This window comes from Bos mutus, chromosome 18 (genome assembly GCF_027580195.1).
Source record: "Bos mutus isolate GX-2022 chromosome 18, NWIPB_WYAK_1.1, whole genome shotgun sequence".
Classification (NCBI taxonomy): Eukaryota; Metazoa; Chordata; class Mammalia; order Artiodactyla; family Bovidae; genus Bos; species Bos mutus.
The window spans coordinates 45,622,139-45,644,039 of record NC_091634.1 but is presented as its reverse complement, the minus strand read 5'-3'; the positions used below and the strand labels follow the sequence as shown (position 1 = coordinate 45,644,039).

Here is a 21,901-nt window from a genome sequence, read left to right as displayed (position 1 = left end):
GTGTGTTAGAAACTGCAGACATCACACTGGCCTGGCAAATAAATGAGGCTTTGCAGAAACCCAGGGATGAGTGGGCTTGAGTGGCTTTAAGAAAGGGTTCAAACCTATTGCTCAAATACTCAAGTTTCCTTTTTAACTACTTCCCCAACTAGCTGGGTCAAGCTAGTGAGGTTTACTCAGCAGTGCTTAAGCAACTCAGGAGTAATGTATCCAATGGCTCTAAGGTCTAAAAATTTAATCTCAACTTCTGTGGGAAGAGGTGGGGTGTACGATGGCTCTGGAGAACTGTATCATGGGTCAAAATTTTGTAGCTGCATAATCTTGGACAAGACTTTCAAGCCATTTCATGTTATGTATATTACAGATAATTTTTACCTCACAAAACTGGTGTAAAGGTTATGTTTTCAAAGATAAAGTCAGTACCTGATATATAACAAGTGTTTCAGTTTTAAGATTCCAAATATTTGTTGAAATGTAATCCAAATTGATTTACTACAGCAACTGGAAGACCAAGCTATAAATAGGTGGTGAAAAGTCATTTAAATAATCCTAATCTTCATTAAGTCTTTAATTCATTCATTCATTCAACACATTGTCACCGAGTGGTTACTATGTGCCAGGCACCATGGAACTTGGGGATAGTTCAGTGAGCCGAATACACATGAATCACTTTTATGGAATTTATAGTCTGTAATTCCCATTTAAACTGAAGCAGCTGATTTAGAATGATAATTTTTTTTCTGACTCAAAAAAATTGAGGTGAAATTCACACAATGTAAAATAATCATTTTAAAGTGAATTTAGTATATTCACAATGTTGTGTGACCATTTGTATCTTGTTCCAAAACATTTCCATCACTCCAAAAAAAAACCCTGTACCCATTAAACAGTTTCTTCCCAGAATAAGAGTTAATTTTAATTACTGACATTTTGAGATCAATCTCCATCAAATTAAGTATAAGTCTGTCTGCCTAGGATAATATATCCTTTGTAAAAGAGTTGCTTTTAATTGAGACATCTATGAATTCAAAGTAAATTAAAATCCTCTCAATCAGCCTGTAGTTTCCCTTAGTGCACTAATCCAGTGGTTTTCAAAAGAAATGGCACTGTACTGAACGAGGTTAGGAATTATGTAACAGTGTTTTGGGGTGTCACAATGGCTTGGGGGCATTATGGGCAAAGTAGGAGGGACCAGATATGCAAAAACATCCTGTTCTGTACAGCCAGTGTGACTATAAATTTCAACAGTAACTCCTCTGAGAAGTACACTAGTTACTACAAAAAGGCTTTTTAAAAGTATCATTATCATTGTTCATTCTATCTTAATTTGCATTTCTTAGTCTTTGAACACCAATTTGGGAAATCTCTCCACATACAGAAAAATGAAAATGGATTAATATTACTCATAATCGTGACCTAAATTTTATATCATCATTAGGCTCAAGAAATTGTAACAATGAGGAACTGCTGTAGGGCTTGGGCTGTGAGTAATTGAAATTGTACTTTACATTTTTACTTAGATAATGCCATACAGTTGTGGGCCATTTGCTGGGTTCCCCCCAAAAGAACTGCCAAAAGACAAAGTGAGATGGCAATAAACAGCATTATTTGGAAATGAAGACAACCAGATTACATATTTTTACTGCCTATATTCACTTTTACATGTGAAGTGCTGGCATTTTCTTTTCTTATTTTTGAAAGCAAAGAACAGCACCATTCAAAAAATAAAAATCAAGAGAATCTTTATATTTAAAAATAGATACTAAAATATTAAAATATTTATAGATGGAAATGAGATATCTGAAAATTCCTTCAAAATGGGTGAAAGGCAGCAGGTGGGGCACAGATGAAACAAAGTGAAAGGACAGAACGAGACAGGCCTGAGCTGATAATCACTGAAGCTAGGAGACGGCACATGCGAATCTCAAATGAATGTGAATTCCAACATGTGTGGAATTCATCATATCATCTTCTTGTGAATTTCTCTGAAAATTGTAACAAAAAATAACAAGTATGTAATAAATGCATAATTTAATAATAGTTTTCAATTCATTTTTCAATTTTATCAAGTATTCCTGAAAAATCAGGGGATTAATTGATGTTTTAGAACTCCTAGGAAAGAGGTCATACAAGCATCCAGCAATTCAGGAAAGTACATATGACCCTTAAACAACACAAGTTTGAACACAGGGTCCACTTAAACATGGACCTTTTTTCAAGAGTAAATACTACAGTACTAAAAGATACAGAACAGCTTTATGGAGGGCTGACAATAAAGTTAATTCTGACCATGCAGGGGGTCAACGGCTCCCAACCCCACATCATTAGAGGGCCAACTGTATTTCAACTTCTCCTTCATTCCATGTCCAGGTGCCCCTTTTCTTGAATTGCAGCTACTTAAAATGCTAATCCCTTGGACTACAAAAAGATCCAACCAGTCCATCCTAAAGGAGATCAGTCCTGAGTGTTCATTCGAAGGACTGATGTTGAAGCTGAAACTCCAATACTTTGACCACCTGATGTGAAGAGCTGACTCATTTGAAAAGACCCTGATGCTGGGAGAGACTGAAGGTGGGGGAGAAGGGAACGACAGAGTATGAGATGGTTGAATGGCATCACCAACTCAATAGACATGAGCTTGAGTAAGCTCCAGGAGTTGGTGATGGACAGGGAGGCCTGGCGTGCTGTGGTTCGTGGGGTCACAAAGAGTCAGACACGACTGAGTGACTGAACTGAACTGAACTAAAGACATCTTCAAAATCAGTAGAGTGACTGGTTTTGAAAACCAGAGAGAGATTTTTACCTAGCAGTTGTTGAAACAGCATGATAAAGATGTCCTTTATCTCAGGGCAAAAACTTGTATCAAGTGAAACCAAGCAGGCTGAAACCCATCTGAGGTCAAACAGCTGGTTCCCAGTGGGCGGAAACTCTGACCCCTACATTCTCCTTATATCACACTGCCCCTTAGAGTTCTAAGACAGGCTAAATAGAAATGATCATTTAACTTCTTTAACTATACAAACTTTCAGTAAGAGCAGAGGCCCATAAAGAAACACAAACTGAAGAATTCCTTTGAAAGGAAACTGCTGTCACTCTTATCAACAAAAGTATAACAGAAGTACATCATGCCTATTATCACTGCACATTCTAGGGTAAAGACCTGGCATGTTGTACAGAAAAAGAAAAAGAAATCTCATTTTTGTTTTAAGCTTCATCCTTGTATTCAGAACCCAGTGGTGTTAAGACAGCATTAAGAACCTGAGGATTTAAGTCTCTATACTGCTTATCACTGGGAAATGCAATGTGAAAAGCCAAATTTTCTGTCATTCCCTGTCCTCAGAAATATAGGCTCAGCAGAGTGAAGAAAGAGTCTACAATGCCAGAGAATGGGGTCAACTACACACAGGATAGTTCCTATAAACACTGCAATTCTGAGACACGGCCAAGAGCCCTATTGAAAGCTATAATTTGAAGAGAGTGGACTTACGTAATCGCAACATTGCTTCCATCTATAACAATGTGCTTCAAATCCGTCCTCCCTGGTTCATTTTTTAATTCCAGCTTGTAGGGCACTTTCAGAGTATCTCGAAATCTTTGAACCCCCGTAACTGAGCAATCAATATGCTCAGAAGGTCCCGCCAACCTAGCATCAGTAACTGAAGGTAACAGCTGGGAGAGCGGCATCGGTGGAGAAAGGGGTGGACAGCCGGGCTTAGACTGAGGAGAGCTACAACACCTCGAGCGGTTTTCACAGGCAGACTTCATACTATTTGGAAGCAAAGGTTCTGCTTGCTGCTGCAAACCATTTTCAGGAAAAACCGGAATTCTGGGCTGGTGACTTGAAGCTCCTCTTGAAACAAAACTGACAACTTCTTTGGGACTTGAAGGGACAACAGCGGGTAAAGGGCCATCGGTCTCAAGGTCTATGTTACAAATGTAGTTCTGATTTGAACTCCAGATTTCTTGTTTCTGTTCTACTGGCACTGTTCTGAAAGTATTAATTTTGCAATTTGAGGTACATGGTTTTGATTCAACTCTGAATGGTAACTGAGAAAAATTTTCCACCATATTTTGCTGTGTGTGAGTTTGTGTTTTCTTTGGAGTGGAATCTGCTGTAAGCTCATTTATGCTGCTACAGACACCTTTATTTTTGGTTCTGCTGGTCTCTGGATACACAGTACCAGGTGAAAGTTCTCTGTCTCCTTGGAATCTTTTATTTTCTTTTTCAATTTCCTCCAAGAGTAATAACGGTTCAGTAGATGGCCCATACTCCCTAATGACCTTTTCAACAATTTCTTGGGAATAGCCCATGGTTTTAAAAAAGTTCACGAGAATGTTGTACTCCATTTCCTCAGTAGTGTCTTTTACGTCTGGACTTAAATTTTCGGCCTCAGTAGAAGAATCAGAGACGTCAATGATTACACTTCCAGCTAATGTCTTACCATCATGTAGAAGCTCTCCCTCTTCAACATTTTCCAAAGAAAACTGTTTCTTGGTATGCCTTTCTTCAGAATCAGAAAACCTCCTCTTGTGACAAACTCTGTCTTTGGAAAGTGCCTCTTCATCTGGGGTTACACCATTTATTGGAACAAAAAGTACATCTTGTGAACTAGAAAAGACTGTGTCCATTTGTTTTGTGAGCTCAGAAACGGGAGTCCCCGCTTTATTTCTTGCATCTTCCTGCACAACAATTTCATCTCTGGAAATAGTCAGCCCTGTGGCAGCATTCTGTGTAAACTCTGCTTGTGCAGAATCTCTAATTTCAACAACATCATCATCTCCTGTTTCAAATAGATTCTCCTCACCTTGGGTGAGTGCCAAGAGTTCTTTTTTCAAGGAAGTGGGTAAAATTAACAAATCCATTGTGTAACTGTCTGCACGGGCTTCAACGAATTGTTTAAATTCCCTTTTTACCTCTGATTCTTTCTGGCTGTTGGGTAGGTTCTCATTATTCTCAAAGAGCTTTACAAACTGCTGAATGTGACTCCGAGCCATGACCACAGCTTCGGCACTTCCCCTGATGCCAAGGAGACCGATGTCGAGAATGCAGAGATCGGCACAGGTGTCCTGAATCAAGCTCTTCAGAAACAGGCTCTGTGCCCCAACAAAAATGCAGTGCATGGCCTTGGGATAACATTCTCTTTCTTCTAGTTCAGGTTCACAGATTCCTTTAATATATTCCTGTAAAGAGAAGATAAGAAATTAGATCAATTTATAAAACCACTTTACAGCACATATTATGTTACATACAAAATACAAATACCAAACCTTACAAAAGTCAAAAGCCTGCTAATATCTTTGAAAAAAATACCATGTTTTTAAAATAAAAGATATAAGCTGTTTAATTGTTTTCAGAGGAACTGAAAACTCTGCATTTAAGCGTAAAAGGCAGGTATTTGTAACATTTTCAATAGTGTATCTTGCAATGCAATCTTTAGGAGTTTGCCCAGCTGCACAGTTGATAATGACCAAGACTGGATTTATTTACACCTATAAAGAATAAACATCTTTGCTTGCTACAAGCTGTCATTTATTACTACTATGACATAATTCAGAAAGGAGTTAAGTCAAAGGATTTACTCTAAAACAAACCTTGGCTTTTTCTTTGCGACTATTGTTTCCAGATAAAACAGACTGATTTTTGAAGGCATTTAAAACAAGATCAGTTTAACAACAAAAATTTTTCTAGCTGGCTGGAACAATGTATATACCCTATGTAATTTTATGTCTGTTTTCTGTCATTATTAGATGTAGATCTAAATATAAAGAACCAGAGAATGCTGACTAGTACCACCATTCTCAGATATAAAGCTATAGTTTCTAGTGAAATCTGGTACTGAAAGAGGCCTGTACGAGGTAAGAAAGGGAACTGGATTCTTGAGCAATTTGGTTGCCAGTGGAGGGAGAAGTGTGAATCAAGTAAACATGTGAGCCCTCAGACCCACAGTGGAACACAGTTGTTAGTAACTTGGGCACTGGAGTCAGTTCCCAGGCTCAAATTGCAGCCATACAACTGGTGACCTTGCTCAAGTTACCTAACCCCTCTCAGCCTGGTTTCTTCAACTATGAAAGAAAGAGAGAGAGAGAGACTAGTGCAATTTCAGAGGTCTGTGAAGAAATTCAATTTAATAATGAATGTAAAGTTCTAACAACAGGGTGTCATAAGTGCTTTCCAAACAGTAAAAACACTGTTACTTTAAATTACCAGTGAAAGCTTTCTGGACAGACAGCCTGGGGATACCCAATCTAAACTTTAAACTAAAATTAGATTGGTGTTATCCAAAATGATGCCATTTAAAAGTTCAATCTATGTAGTTATGAGGCTTTACAAACCCGCACCTACCATGTATACGTGTTACCACGGCCACATAACTTCTACTATAATTTATATACAAATGTGTACATATTCCATGCTTAAACAATTAGAATACAAAATTCCTGATGAGGAGATGAAACATAAGGAATACAAGGAAAACAACAAGGGGAAAAGCTCGACCCAAGTAGTATAATGTTCAGTCATGAGTTCTTTACTTCCTTAGGCTCCTTTGGATAAGCCTGGAATATTTGTGGGCTTGTTAGTAAAGAATAAAAATAGCTGATGCTGGACAGAGGAGCCTTAAAAAAAAAAAAGAACAATTTATTAGAGCTACTTTTGTGAGAGCTGGACTATAAAGAAAGCTCAGTGCTGAAGTATTGATGCTTTTGAAGTGTGGCGCTGGAAAAGATTCTTGAGAGTCCCTTGGACTGCAAGGAGATCAAACCAGTCCATCCTAAAGGAGATCAGTCCTGAATATTCATTGGAAGGACTGATGCTGAAGCTGAAGCTCCACTACTTTGGCTACCTGATGTGAAGAGCTGACTCCTTGGAAAAGACTCTGATGCTGGGAAAGATTGAAGGCGGGAGGAGAAGGGGACGACAGAAGATGAGATGGTTGGATGGCATGACCGACTCAATGGACATGAGTTTGAGTAAACCCCGGGAGTTGGCGATGGACAGGGAGGCCTGGCGTCCTGAAGTCCATGAGGTTGCAAGGAGTCGGACACAACTGAGTGACTGAACTGACTTTTGTACCATGGTAATTGTGTTAAACACAAAATACAGTTATCAACTGTCCTTTTTCCCTAGATGTACAAGCAGTGTTAAATATTAATGTGAGCGTCTTTTTAAGATTTCCAAATGGGCAACATTTTACTATCACTTGTTTGAACTTATGTTGCATGTAGACTGCGGTCTGAAGTTTTTATTTTGAAATTGCAAAGATAACTTTATTTTGAAATTGCAGAGGAAGTTGTAAAGATAGTACATACAAGTTCTGTGTACTCTTTACCCAGTTTCCTCCAATTATTACATAATACATATTAATAACTGCAGTACAAAATCAAAACCAGGACATTTACATTTATACAGTGAGTGCATATAGTTCTATGCCATTTTATCACAAGTATTGCTGTTCAGTCACTCAGTTATGTCTGACTCTTTGCAATCCCATAGACTGCAGCACGCCAGGCTTCCCTGTCCTTCACTATCTCCCAGAGTTTGCTCAAACTCATGTCCATTGAGTCAGTGATGTCATTTAACCATCTCATCCCCTGTCATCACCTTCTCCTCCTGCCTTTAACCTTTCCCAGCATCAGGGTTTTTCCCCCTATTGGGTCAGCTCTTCACATCAGGTGGCCAAAGTATTGGAGCTTCAGCTTCAGCATCAGTCCTTCCAATGAATATTTGAGACTGACTTCCTTTAGGTTTGATCTCCTTGCAGTCCAAGGGACTGTCAAGAGTCTTCTCCAACACCACAGTTTGAAAGCATCAATTCTTTGGCACTCAGCCTTCTTTATGGTCCAACTCTCATATCCATACATGACTAGTAGAAAAACCATAGCTTTGACTATACGGACCTTTGTCAGCTAAGTAATGTCTCTGCTTTTTAATACACTGTCTAGGTTTGTCACAGCTTTTCCTCCAAGGAATAAGCGTCTTTTAATTCACAAGTATAGATTTCATGAAAACACCACTTCAATCAAGATACAGAATTATCACTACAAAGATTTCCTTCATGTTATCCTTTCATAATCACACTGTACTGTACTTCCATCTACTATCCCTACCCTTGGCAACCATTAATCTGTGATTTTGAGAATAAAGACTTACACCATATGTGACTTTTGAGACTGGCTTTTTTCACTCAATGTAACACTTTAAAATCCATCCAAGTTGGTGCATGTACCACCAGTTCATTTCTTGTTACCACTGAGTACTACTCTACAACATGGATTATTTACTTGGTTGCATCGAGTCTCAGCCGTGGGACATGGGATCGTCATGTCACGTGGGATCGTCATGTCACGTGGGATCTTTTGCTTCAGGCGGCACACAGACTCTTCTAGTTGGCGTATGCAGGGCTTAGCTGCTCTGTGGACCTCCCCTGCATTGCAAGGCAGATTCTTAACTAACGGACCACCAGGGAAGTCCTCTTAACTAGTTTTCTAATCATCTGTCTATTGAGGGACATTTCAGTTACTCCTATTTGGGGCTATTACAAATAAAGATGCTCTGAACAATCATGTACAGGTTTTAATGTGGACCTACATTTTCATTTCTCTGAAATAAACGCCCAGGAGTGCAACTGTTGGGTGGTATGGTAAGTACATGTTTAGTTTTACAAGGAACTGCCAAAGTATGTTCCAGAACGACTAAACCATTTTATGTTCCTATTAGCAATGTATAAAAGATCCACTTTCTCTGCATCCTTCCCAGAATTTGATATTGCCACTAGCTTTTATTTTAAAAATGCTAGTAAGAGTTTTTCCCATGTAGTTCAGTTAGTAAAGAATCTGCCTGCAACGCAGGCAAGCTGGGTTCGATCTCTGGATCGGGAAGATTCCCTTGAGGAGGGCATGGCAACCCACTCCAGTATTCTCACCTGGAGAATCCCATGGACAGAGGAGCCTGGCAGTCTACAGTCCATGGGGTCCCAAAGAGTCGGACACAACTTAGCAACTAGACCAAACCAGTAAGAGTGCAGTGTATCTCATCATGGTCTTTGCCATTTCCCTAGTGGCAAGTGATGTTGAACATTTTGCATATTCTGTTTACCATCTATAGTCCCTCTTGGGTGAAGTGTTTGCTCATTTCTTTTAGTTCACTTTCTAAAAATGGACTGTGTAGATTTTACTATTGAACTTTGAAAGTTCTTCATGTATTCTAGACATGAATATTTTGTGAAGTACGAGGCTGGCATTTTTCTCTCCTATAGCTTGTGTTTCATCCTCTTAACAGGATCTTTTGTGACGGGAAACATTTTTCATATTAATGAAGTCCGTTTATTGGTTTTTTCCGTTACCAAGCCTTAGGTCCCAAAGACTTCTTGTGTGTTAGCATCTGAAGGTTTTACATTTAAATCTAGAATCCATTTAGAGTTAATTTTAGTATCAAATGCAAGGTTTAAGCCAAGGTTCATGTTTTTGGTTGTGGATATCTAGCTGCTCTAGCATCATTTCCTGAGAAGACTATCTTTTCTCTGTTAAGTTGCTTTTGTGTGTTCGTCAAATATCAGCTGGCCATACTTGTGTGGGGCTATTTCTGGGTTCCCAATTCTGTTCCATCAACTTATGAATTTATCCCTTCACCAACATCGCACCAATACCACACAGTATCAACTACTGTAATTATACAATGTCTTCAAATTGGGTAGTGACTGCTCCCACATTTTTCTTCTTTTAAAAGTTATTTTCAGCTATTCTACTTCCTTTGCCTTTCCATATCAAATTTTAACTTAATCTTATTTAGCAATTATGTTCAATTTGCACTTTGAGGATAAATTACATCTGTAGACTCTTGCATGAACATGCTGTCTCTTCATTTCTCTAGATCTTTGCTTTCTTTCATCAGTTTTTCGTAGTTTTGAGCATACAAGTCCTATACATGTTTTGTGAGGTTTACACCCAAGCTTTTCATGTTTTTGAGTAACTGAACATGGCACTGCATTTTAATTTTGGTTGCTATGTGTTCACTGCTAATAAACAGGACCATATATCCTGTGACCCTGCTGATCCGATTTCTAATTCCAGGAGTTTTCTATATTCCCTGGGGTTTTCCAGTTAGACAGTTACATCATTTAGATTTTTTTTTTTCTCATCTATATGCCTTTTACTTTCCTACCTTGCTGTCCTAGCTAGAACTTTCAGCACTGTGCCAAAGAGCAGTAATGAGAGGTGGCGTGCTTCTTTTGATCACAATCTATAAAGAAAACATGCAGTCTTTCACCACTAAGTTAGATTTTTGTACATATTCTTTATCATATTAAGGACTGTTGCTGTTCAGTTGCTAAGTTGTGTCTGACACTCTCTGATCCCATGGACTGCAGCACACCAGGCTTCCCTGTCCTTCACTGTCTTCCAGTTTGCATAAATTCACGTCCATTGAGCTGGTGATGCCATTTAACCATTTCATTCTCTGCCGTCCTCTTCTCCTTTTGCCTTCAATCTTTCCTATAGTCAGGGTCTTTTCCAATGTCAGCTCTTTGAAGCAGGTGGCCAAAATACTAGAGCTTCAGCATCAGACCTTCCAATGAGAATTCAGGGTTGATTTCCTTTAGGATTGACTGATTTGATCTCCTTGCAGTCCAAGGGACTCTCAAGAGTCTTCTCCAGCACCACAATTCAAAAGTGTCAATTCTTCGGCACTCAGCCTTCTTTATGGTGTTCCGTACGCGACTACTGGAAAAACCACAGCTTTGACTAGAGGGACTTGTGTTGGCAAAGTGATGTCCCTGCTTTTTAAAACACTGTCTACATTTGTCATAGCTTTCCTTCCAACAATCAAGTGCCTTTTAATTCCATGGCTGTAGTCACCATCCACAGTGATTTTGGGGCCTAAGAAAGGAAAATCTGTCACTATTTGTACTTTTCACCCCATCTATTTGCCATGAAGTGATGGGACCAGATGGTACCATCTTATTTTTCTGAATGTTGAGTTTTAAACCAGTTTTTTCACTCTCCTCTTTTGCCCTCATCAGGAGGCACTTTAGTTTCTCTTCACTTTCTGCCATTAGAGTAGTACCATCTGCATATGCGAGGTTGCTGATATTTCTCCCAGCAATAGTGATTCCACCTTGTGGTTCATCCAGCCCAGCATGTTGTGTGATATACTCTGCATAGAAGTTAAATAAGCAGGGTAATAATTACAGCTTTGTTGTACATCTTTCCCAATTTGGAACCAGTCAGTTGTTCCATGTAGGGTTCTAACTGTTGCTTCTTGACCTGCATCAAGTTTCAAAGGAGGCAGGTAAGGTGATCTGGGATTCCATCTCTTTCAGAATTTTCCACAGTTTGTTGTGATCCACAGAGTCAAAAACTTTAGGGGAGTCAATGAAACAGATGTTTCTCTGCAATTCCCTTGCTTTCTCTATGATCCAGCGAATGTTGGTAATTTGATCTCTGATTCCTCTGCCTTTTCTAAATCCAGCCTATACATCTGGAAGTTCTCAGTTCATGTATTGTTGAAGCCTAGCTTGAAGGATTTTGAGCATAACCTTACTAGCATGCGAAGTGAGCGCAACTCTACAATAGAACATTCTTTGGCATTGCCCTTCTTTGGGATTGGAATGAAAACTGTCCTTTTCCATTTCTGTGGCCACTGCTGAGTTTTCCAAATTTGCTGGTATGTTGAGTGCAGCAATTTAACAGAATCATCTTTTTGGATTAGAAATAGCTCATCTGGAATTCCATTATCTCCACTAGCTTTGTTTGTAATTATGCTTCCTAAGGCCCTCTTGACGTCATACTCCAGGTCTGGCTCTATCTGACCAACCACACCATCATGGTTATCCTAGTCATTAAGACCTTTCTTGTATAGTTTCTCTGTGTATTCTTGCCACCTCTTCTTTTTCTTGGGGACAGTTTTAGTCATCACCTCCTGTATAATGCTACAAACCTCTGTCCATAGTTCTCAGGCACTCTGTCTACTAGACCTAATCCACTGAATCTATTCATCACCTCCACTGTATAATCTGGGGTGCCATCTGCTCCTGGGCAGCAGATTGGTCCTAAAGCAGCGAGCGGCAGTGAAGAGGTGAGGTGCCCTCTGCTGCTGGGGAGCAGAATGGCCCAAGGTGGCCAGCAGCAGTTGTGGGGCTGGGGAGCCCTCTGCTCCTGGGCGTCCTCCAATATTGGCTCCAGCCTTCTCGGGATCCCTTCCCAGCGACTCCAGCAGGGCCTCTGCCTCGGCCCCTAGGTGGCACACTGACCAACACTGAATGGCCAGTGAAGGTTTACACACTCAATAAGGCAGTGGGACAACCAGTGTGCCAGGCATGCCATCTAGCTACGTGGAGTAGCTAAAAGGCATGTCCCTGCTAGTCAGGGCCTGATAAAACGTGGTCCACTGGAGAAGGGAATGGCAACCACTTCAGTATTCTTGCCTTAAAACCCTATGAAGAGCATGAAAAGGCAAAAAGATACGACACTGAAAGATGAACTCCCCAGGTTGGTAGGTGTCCAATATGCTACTGGACGAACCTGCTGGGGAAGAGCAAGAAAACAGCTCCAAAAACAATTAAGAGGCTGAGCCAAAGCGATGACAATGCCCAGCTGTGGATGTGTTTGGTGGTGAAAGTAAAAGTTTGATGTAAAGAACCTAGAATGTTAGGTCCATGAATCAAGGTAAATTGGAAGTGGTCAAACAGAATACGGCAAGAGTGAACATCAATATTTTATGAATCAGTGAACTAAAATGGACAGGAATGAGCAAATTTAATTCAGATAACTATTATATCTATTACTGTGCATAAGAATCACTTAGAAGAAATGAACTAACTCTTATAATCAACAAAAAGAGTCCAAAATGCAGTTCCTGGATGCAATCTCAAAAACAACAGAATGATCTCAGTTCATTTCCAATGCAAACCATTCAACATCACAGTAATCCAAGTCTATCCCCTAACCAGCAATGCCAAAGAAGCTGAAGTTGAACAATTCTCTGAGACCTACAAGACCTCCTAGATCTAGCACCAAAAAAAAAAGATATCCTTTTCATCATGGAGGACTGGAATACAAAAGTAGGAAGTCAAGAGACACCTGGAATAACAGGCATATTTGGCCTTGGAGTTATAAAATGAAGCAGGTCAAAGGCTAACAGTTTTGCCAACAGAACGCACCGGTCATAGCAAACACCCTCTTCCAATAACACAAGAGATGATTCTACACATGGACATCACCAGATGATCAATACCAAAATCAGACTGATTATATTTTTTGCAGCCAAAGATGGAGAAGCTCTATACAGTCAGCAAAAATAAGACCTGAAGTTGATTGTGGCTCAGATTATCAGCTCCCTATTGCAAAATTTAGGCTCAAATTGAAGAAGTAGGGAAAACCACTAGGCCATTCAGGTATGGCCTAAATCAAATCCCTTATGATTATTCAGTGGAGGTAACAAATAGATTCAAGGGACTAGACGTGGTAGACAGAGTGCTGAAGAATTATGGATGGAGGTTTGTACCACTGTACAGGAGGTGGTGACTAAAACCATCCCAATAAAAAGAAATGCAAGAAGGTCAAGTGGTTTTCTAAGGAGGCCTTACAAATAGTTGAGAAAAGAAGAAAAGTGAAAGGCAAAGGAGAAAGGGAAAGATATACTCAATTGAATGCAGAGTTCCAGAGAATAGCAAAAAGAGATAAAAAAAGACTTCCGTGAACAAAGCAAAGAAATAGAGGGAAACAATAGAATGGGAAAGACTAGAGATCTCTTCAAGAAAACTGGAGATACTCAGGAAACAGTTCATGCAAAGATCAGCACAATAAAGGACAGAAATATGGCAAGGACCTGAGAAAGGCAAAAGACATTAAGAAAAGGTGGCAAGAATACACAGAAGAAACTGTACAAAAAAGATCTTAACAAACCAGATAACCACAATGGTGTGATCACTCACCTAGAGCCAGACATCCTGGAATGTGAAGTCAAGTGGGCCTTAGGAAGCCTCACAAAGAACAAAGCTCATGGAGATGATGGAATTCCAGCTGAGCTATTTCTAATCCCAAAAGATGATGCTGTTAATGTGCTGCACTCAATATATCAAAAAATTTGGAAAACTCCGCAGTGGCCACAGGACTAGAAAAGGTCAGCTTTCATTCAAATCCCAAAGAAGGACAATGCCAAAGATTGTTCAAACTACCGCACAACTGTGCTCATTCCACATGCTAGAAGGTAATGCTCAAAATCCTTCAAGCTAGGCTTCAACAATACATGAACCAAGAACTTCCAGATGTACGAGTTGGATTTAGAAAAGGCAGGGTAAGCAGATCAAACTCCCAATACCACTGGATCACAGAAAAAGCAAGGAAATTCCAAACAAAATCTACTTTCGCCTCACTGACTATGCTACAGTCTTTGACTCTGTGGATTGCAACAAACTGTGGAAAATTCTGAAAGAGATGGGAATACCAAACCACCTTACCTGCCCCCTGAGAAACCTGTATGCAGGTCAAAAAGCAACAGTTAGAACTGGACATGGAACAATGAATTCATTCAAAATCGAGAGGAGTACATCAAGACTGTATATTGTCACCCTGCTTACTTAACTTCTATGTAGATACATCATGCAAATGCAGGACTGAATGAAGCACAAACTGGAATCAAGATTGCTGGGAGAAAGATCAACAACCTCAGATACAGAGATGATACCACATTAATGGCAGAAAGTGAGGAGGAACTAAAGAGCCTCTTGATGAAGGTAAAAGATGAGTGTGCAAAAGCTGGCTTAAAACTCAACATTCAAAAAACTAGGTCATGTCATCTAGTCCCATCACTTCATGGCAAACATATTGGGGAAAAGAGAAAACAGTAACAGCTTTCATTTTCTTGGGCTCCAAAATGACTGCGGACAGTGACTGCAGACACAAAAGACGCTTGTTCCTTGGAAGAAAAGCTATGACAAACCTGGTGGCTTCCCTGGTAGCTCAGTGGGTAAAGTGTCTGCCTGCCATGTGGGAGACCCAGGTTCAATCTCCGGGTAGGGAAGTTTCCCTGGAGAAGGAAATGGCAAGCCACTCCACTACTTTTGCCTGGAAAATTCCATGGACAGAGGAGCCTGGTAAACTACAGTCCATGGGATTGCAAATAGTCGCACACGACTGAGCAACTTCTCTTGACAAACTTAGATAGTGTATTAAAAAGCAGAGACATCACTCTGCCAACAAAGACCTGTGTAGTCAAAGCTATGGTTTTTCCAGTAGTCATGTACAGATTTGAGAGCTGGACTGTAAGGAAGGTTGAGTGCCAAAGAACTGATGCTTTTGAATTGTGGTGCTGGAGAATACTCTCGACAGTCCCTTGGACAGCAAGGTGACCAAACCAGTCAATCCCAAAGAAAATCAACCCTGAATATTCACAGGAAAGACTGATGCTGAAGCTGAAGCTCTAATACTATGGACACCTGATGCTAAGAGATGACTCATTGGAAAAGATCCTGATTCTGGGAAAGACTGAGTGCAAGAGGAGAAGGGAGTGACAGAAGATGAAATGGTTGGTTGGCATCACCAACTCAATGGATATGAGTTTGAGCAAACTCAGGGAGACAATGAAGGACAGAGAAGCCTTGTGTGCCGCAGTTCATGGGGTTGCAAAAAGTCAGACACCACTTAGCAACTGAACAACAGCTACTGTATAATCATAAAGGATTTGTTTTAGGCTGAGTGGCCTAGTAGCTTTCACCACTTTCTTCAATTTAAGCCTGAATTTTGCAGTAAGGAGCTGATGAGCTGAGCCACAGTCAGCTCCATGTCTTGTTTTAGCTGACTGTATAAAACTTTTTCATCTTTGGCTACAAAGAACATAATCAATCTGATTTCAGTACTGACTATTTGGTGATGGTGAAGTCATCTCTAAAAGGATCTCCTGTGTTGCTGGGAAAGGGTTTTTGCTACAACCAATGTGTTCTCTTGACAAAACTCTGTTAGCTTTTGCCCTGCTGCATTTTGTACTCCAAGGCCTGGTATCTCTTGACTTCCTATTTTTGCATTCCAATTCCCTATGATATGAAAAGGACATCTTTTTTTAGTGTTAGTTCTAGGAGGTCTTGTAGGTATTTATAGAACTAGTCAACTTCAGCTTCCTCGGCATTAGTGGTTGGGGAATAGACTTGGATTACTGTGATGAATGGTTTGCCTTGGAAATGAACCGAGATTATTCTGTCACTTTTGAGATTTGTACCCAAGTACTGCATTTTGGACTCTCCTGTTGACTAGGTAGGCTACTCCTTTTCTGCTAAGGGATTCTTGCCCACAGTAGTAGATATAATGGTATCCTATATTCCTACTTGGCTATGAGTATGAACATGAAACTCAAGTGTTGAAACTTGTTAAATGCTTTACTAAATGCACCAATGTAATCATGTCCTGATTTACTTTTTCAGCCTGTTAGCATGATAGATTGCATTAACTGATTTTTCAATACTGAACCAGCCTTGCATCGTGGGATAATCACCATTGGGTCATTGATGTATAATTCTTTTGTAGGTTGATGGATTCTGCTTGCTATTATTTTGTACCACCTTTGTTTGGGTATTGAGAAAACACAGACTGCAAATGAATATAGGAGTCTTCACTCCCCTTGTATTTTCTGCACAAGATTGCATAGAGTTGATGTTAACTCTTAAAAACACCTTGCAGATTTCTCTGCTACAACTTGGGCCCAGTAATGTTTTTTATGAGAATTTTTATATTACTAATTCAATTTCCCTAATAGCTGTAAGTCTATTCAAATGATCTATTATCATATTGGGTAAGTTATGGTAGTTTATACTTTTTTAGGAATTGGCTGATTTCATCTAAGTTGTCAAATTTATGCATGTAAAGTTATAGGATTTCCTTATCTCTGATGTTTGCAGGGACTGTAGTTGACATTTTGCTATCAGTAATTTACGTCTTCTTCGGTATTGCTGAAGTCTGTCAGTTTCATTGATTTTTCCCCCAAGAACAAGCTTGTTATTTAATCAAGTTTATCTATTATTTTCAACTTCATTGATCTCCACTCTTTATTTCATTCCATTTGCTTACTTTGGGTTTATTCTACTCATCTTTTTCCAGTTCCTAGAGGTGAAAGTTAAGATTACTGATTTGAGACTTTTCTTCTTTTCTAATTATGTGTTGTATTTCCTTCATCATTGCTTTAGCTACACAGACCTTGTTTCCATAGTGCAGTGGTTATCACATTTGCCTCACATGAAAGGTCCCCGGTTTGAAACTGGGTGGAAACAGACTTTCTCTTTGGGATTCCCTGGTGGCTCAGAAGGTACAGAATCTGCCTGCAATGCAGGAGACCTGGGTTTGATCCCTGGGTTGGGAAGATCCTCTGGAGAAGGGAGTGGCTACCCCCTCCAGTAATCTGGACTGGAGAATTCCATGGACAGAGGAACCTGGCAGGCTACAATCCATGGGGTCGCAAAGCATGGGACACGACTGACCGACTTTCACTTTAGCTACCTCTCACAAATTTTGATATATATTATTTTCATTTTCTCTTCAGTTCAATGTATTTTAAAATTTCTCTTCAAATGATTCAATATTTGCTGCTGCTGCTAAGTCACTTCAGTTGTGTCCGACTCTGTGCAACCCCATGGACTGCAGCCTACCAGGCTCCTCTGTCCATGGGATTTCCAGGCAAGAGTACTGGAGTGGGGTGCCATTGCCTTCTCCATATCCAATATTTAGAGGTCTGTTATTGAGTTTTTAAGTATCTGGATATTTTCTCATTATCTTTCTGTTATTCTAGTTTGATTCCTTTGTGATCAGAGAACAGACTCCATATGATTTGGTTCTTTCAAATTTGTTAGTTGTTTTATGCCCAGATTAGGTCTATCTTGATATACATTCTGTAGGCCTTGAAAAGAACATGTACTGTGCTGTTGCTGGGCAGAATGCTCTATAAACACTGATTAGAACCTTGCTGGTTAACGGTGTTGCGTTCTCCTATATTCTTGCTGATTTTCCGTCTATTGGTTTTATCATTTGTTGAGAAACATGTTGAAGCCTCCAACTATAACTGTGAATATGTCAATTTCTCCTTTCAGTTCTACCAGTTTTTCATCTTTATTTTGCAGTTATATTATTAGGAATATACACATTTAGCACTGCTATGTATTCTCAGTGAACTGACTCTTCACTCTGAAGGGTATTTTGCCTGAATATTTTATCTGTGTATTGCCACTCCAGCTTTCTTTTGATTAATGTTTACACAGTATATTTTACCTTCCTTTTAATTTTAACTCACCTGTATCAATGAAACAAGTTTATCCAAGACACCACATAATTTGGTTGCTTTTTAAATCCATTCTGACAATCTCTTTTTAAATTGGTATGTTTAGACTATTTAATTTTAATGAAATTATTGGTAAGTTTGGATTTAAGCCTACCATTAGTTTTTTTTCAGCCTGTTCTCTATTTTTAATTCCTTTTCCCCTCTCTGGACTTCTTGTGCCTTATACAAACATTTTTTAGTACTACAATTTAATTTATTGCATTCTTTTTTACTGTATCTCTTTACATAGTTTTTATAATAGTTATGTCAACTACAATATACACTTAATTTTCACAGTCCACTTAAAATCAACATTCTACCACTTCAAGAAGAATGTATAAGCCTTACACCCATACTGTTTTTTATTTCCTGTATCTCTATGTGTTTTGACATCTTGGGAGGCCTTTCAGACATGGGGAGAGATTCCCCCACCTCCAGCCAGGGTTAGTTGATTCCTTGGAGTTGTGGGCAGCCTGCTTAGAGCTTCCTTTTCATATACACAGGCCCATTTTCCTTATCTAATTCATATACCAAGCCTTGTAACAATCCAAGGCCAGGTACCAAACAACTAAGGACAGCTGCTATGCCCCAAAGCCAAGAGGAGTTATCCAGACTCGCCAGTCCTGCTGTCTTCCCCTCACTCCTGCTTCCGCATGTGTGCTCAGTTGCGTGGTTGTACCAACTCTGTGACTCCATGAGCTGTAGCCTGCCAGGTTCCTCTGTCCATGGGACTTCCCAGGCAAGAATACAGAAGTGGGTTGCCATTTCCTTCTCCAGAGGATCTTTTTGACCCAGGGATCAAACCTGCATCTCCTACATTGGCAGGCAGGTTCTTTACCACTGTGGCACCTGGGATTCTGTCTCCTGGATATTGTCACCCTGCTCATTTAACTTACATGCAGAGTACATCATGTGAAATGCTGGGCTGGATGGCTCACAAGCTGGAATCAAGATTGCCAGGAGAAATATCAACAACCTCAGATATAAATGATACCACTCTAATGGCAGAAAGTGAAGAGGAACTCAAGAGCCTCTTATAAGGGTGGAAAAAGCTGGCTTAAAACTCAACATTCAAAAAAACAAAGATCATGGCATACGGTCCCATCATTTCATGGCAAATAGATGGGGAAAAAGTGGAAACAGTGATGGATTTTATTTTCCTGGGCTCCAAAATCACTGAGAATGGTGACTGCGGTAATGAAATTAAAAGATACTTGCTCCTTGGAAGAAAGGCTATGACAAACCTAGACACTGTATTAAAAAGCAGAGACATCACTTTGTTGACTAAGGTCCATATAGCCAAAGCTTCGGTTTTCCACTAGTCGTGTATGGATATGAGAGTTGGACCATAAAAGCTGAGTGCCAACAAATCGATGCTTTAGAACTGTGGTGTTGGAGAAGACTCTTGACAGTCCCTTGGACTGCAAGGAGATCAAACCAGTCAATCCTAAAGGAAATCAATCCCAAATATTCATTGGAAGGACTGATGCTGAAGCTGAAGCTCCAATACTTTGGCCACCTGATGTGAAAAGCTGACTCAATAGGGAAAAAAAACCCTGATGCTGGGAGAGACTGAAGGCAGGAGGAGAGGGTGACCACAGAGGATGAGATGGTTTAATGGCATCACCAACTCAATGGACATGAGTTTGAGTAAAGTCCAGGAGATAGTGAAGGACAGGGAAGACTGGCATGCTGGAGTTGCATGGAGTCGCAAAGAGTCAGACACGGCTTAGCAACTGAACAACAGCAGCAACCAAAAATGCCTAGCAAGGGGGAGACATGCTCTCTTTTCTTGGAAAATGTAAGTAATCAAAATCTTCTTTTAACAGCATTGACTTCTCCATGCCATCACTCTGTCACCTCCCTAACTCAAACTCCTACAGGAACTCATCATATGAGTTCCTTTACCCTTGGTCTACCCTCCTTGTTCTCTTGTATGTTATAGCCATCTCATAAATTACACAAGTATAAAGCTGAAATCCTATCAGACAATGTCATAAATTTCACTTTCAACCACTAACTCAAAGAACTCAAGGGGAGACAGTAATCTATTATATTTACCAGATACAGTGTTATCATTTCTGTCTGAAAAGCTTCCTTTAGCAATTCTTTTGTAGCAGGCTACTGGCAATGATTTCTTAGTTTTTTCCTCAGCCAAGAATGCTTTATCATGTTTTATTTTACTTTCATTCTCAAAGAATAATTTCACTGAACAGAGAATTCTTGGTCCTTTTCTTTCACCACTTAAACAATAATGTGCTACTTCTCTGGCCTCCTTGGTTTCTGATCATTTACTCACTATAGTTGTTCCCTGAACTTTTTTGTCTCGATGCTTTTTTGATTTTTAATATGTCTTCAGTTTTCAGCAGTGTGGTTATGGCATGTCTGGGTGTGGAATTCTTTGAGTTTATTATGCTTGCATTCACAACTTCTTGAATCATTATGTTTACATCTTCTGCCAAATTTGGGAAGTGTTCAGCTATTATTTCTCCAAATATTTTTTTTAGAACCACACTTTGTCCTCTACTCATCTTGTTCAGATTACAAAGTTCACGGAACTCCTCTGTCATCTCCACTTAAAATCTAAGTTCATCCAGAGAGGTGCTATTTAGGTTATTGTAGCTTTCAGTTCTAACCTTTTCATTTGGTTCTTCTTTATGTCTTCTACTTCTTTGCTGAAACTATTTTTCTAATAGCTTTAAGAGTACTTGTGATTAGCCTGTTGAAGCATTTTTATAATACATGTTTTAAATTCTTTGTTAAATAATTTCAACACCTGTGTTGTCTTGGCACTGATGTCCTCTGTCTTTTCTCATGCTGCTGCTGTTGCTAAGTCGCTTCAGTCATGTCCAACTCTGTGTGACCTCATAGACGGCAGCCCACCAGGCTCCCTTGTCCCTGGGATTCTCCAGGCAAGAACACTGGAGTGGGTTGCCATTTCCTTCTCCAATGCATGAAAGTGAAAAGTGAAAGTGAAGTTGCTCAGTCGTGTCCGACTCTTTGCGACTCCATGGACTGCAGCCTACCAGGCTCCTTCGTCCATGGGATTTTCCAGGCAAGAGTACTGAAGTGGGTTCCCATTGCCTTCTCCACTTTTCTCATGAGAGCTGACATTTTCGTGGTTCTTCATATGCCAAGTAATTTTGTATTGTATCCATTTTCAATACTGAGTTCTAGCTCATTTAAATAAATCTGTGATGGAAGTCAGTACTTCTGTTCTAGCAGGTATTCAATCTAGTTAGACTCAGGCTGCAAGAGGTACCCAGTCTTCTGTGAGCTGTGGTTCCAGTATCAGTTCATTTTTTAAAGCCTTTGCAGTGCTCTTTGTATCTGTCCCACAGGTGTGGTACCCAGTGGCCAATCGGGGACCTGGCTGGTGGTTTTCCTATTAGTTCAGTACTCGAAAGTCTTTGCTGTGCTGACAGGGAGTAGATCCACGCATGTGTGTAGCTTGGGGATGAGCCTGGGAGATCACAAACAACTATTAGGGAGTCATTTTTCTGAGCTCCTCCCTCTCTGCCATCTTTCTAGTGCTTTCTGGTTCCCTGGGCTCCTCTTTTCAGTCTTCCAGTCAGAAAGCTAGGGCTTTGGTTACCCCATTTGGTTGCA

General features: G+C 39.9%; 1 protein-coding gene across 2 annotated transcripts in view; it reads right to left on the bottom strand.

Moving 5' to 3' along the window:
• Positions 1 to 21,901, bottom strand: part of N4BP1 (NEDD4 binding protein 1) — a 57,861-nt gene that overhangs the window by 16,415 nt on the left and 19,545 nt on the right. For both annotated transcript variants that reach the window (XM_070388466.1, XM_070388467.1), the window contains one exon: positions 3,488 to 5,181. In XM_070388466.1, the coding sequence (XP_070244567.1) occupies positions 3,488 to 5,181 (1,694 nt within the window). The remainder of the gene's footprint in view (positions 1 to 3,487; positions 5,182 to 21,901) is intronic.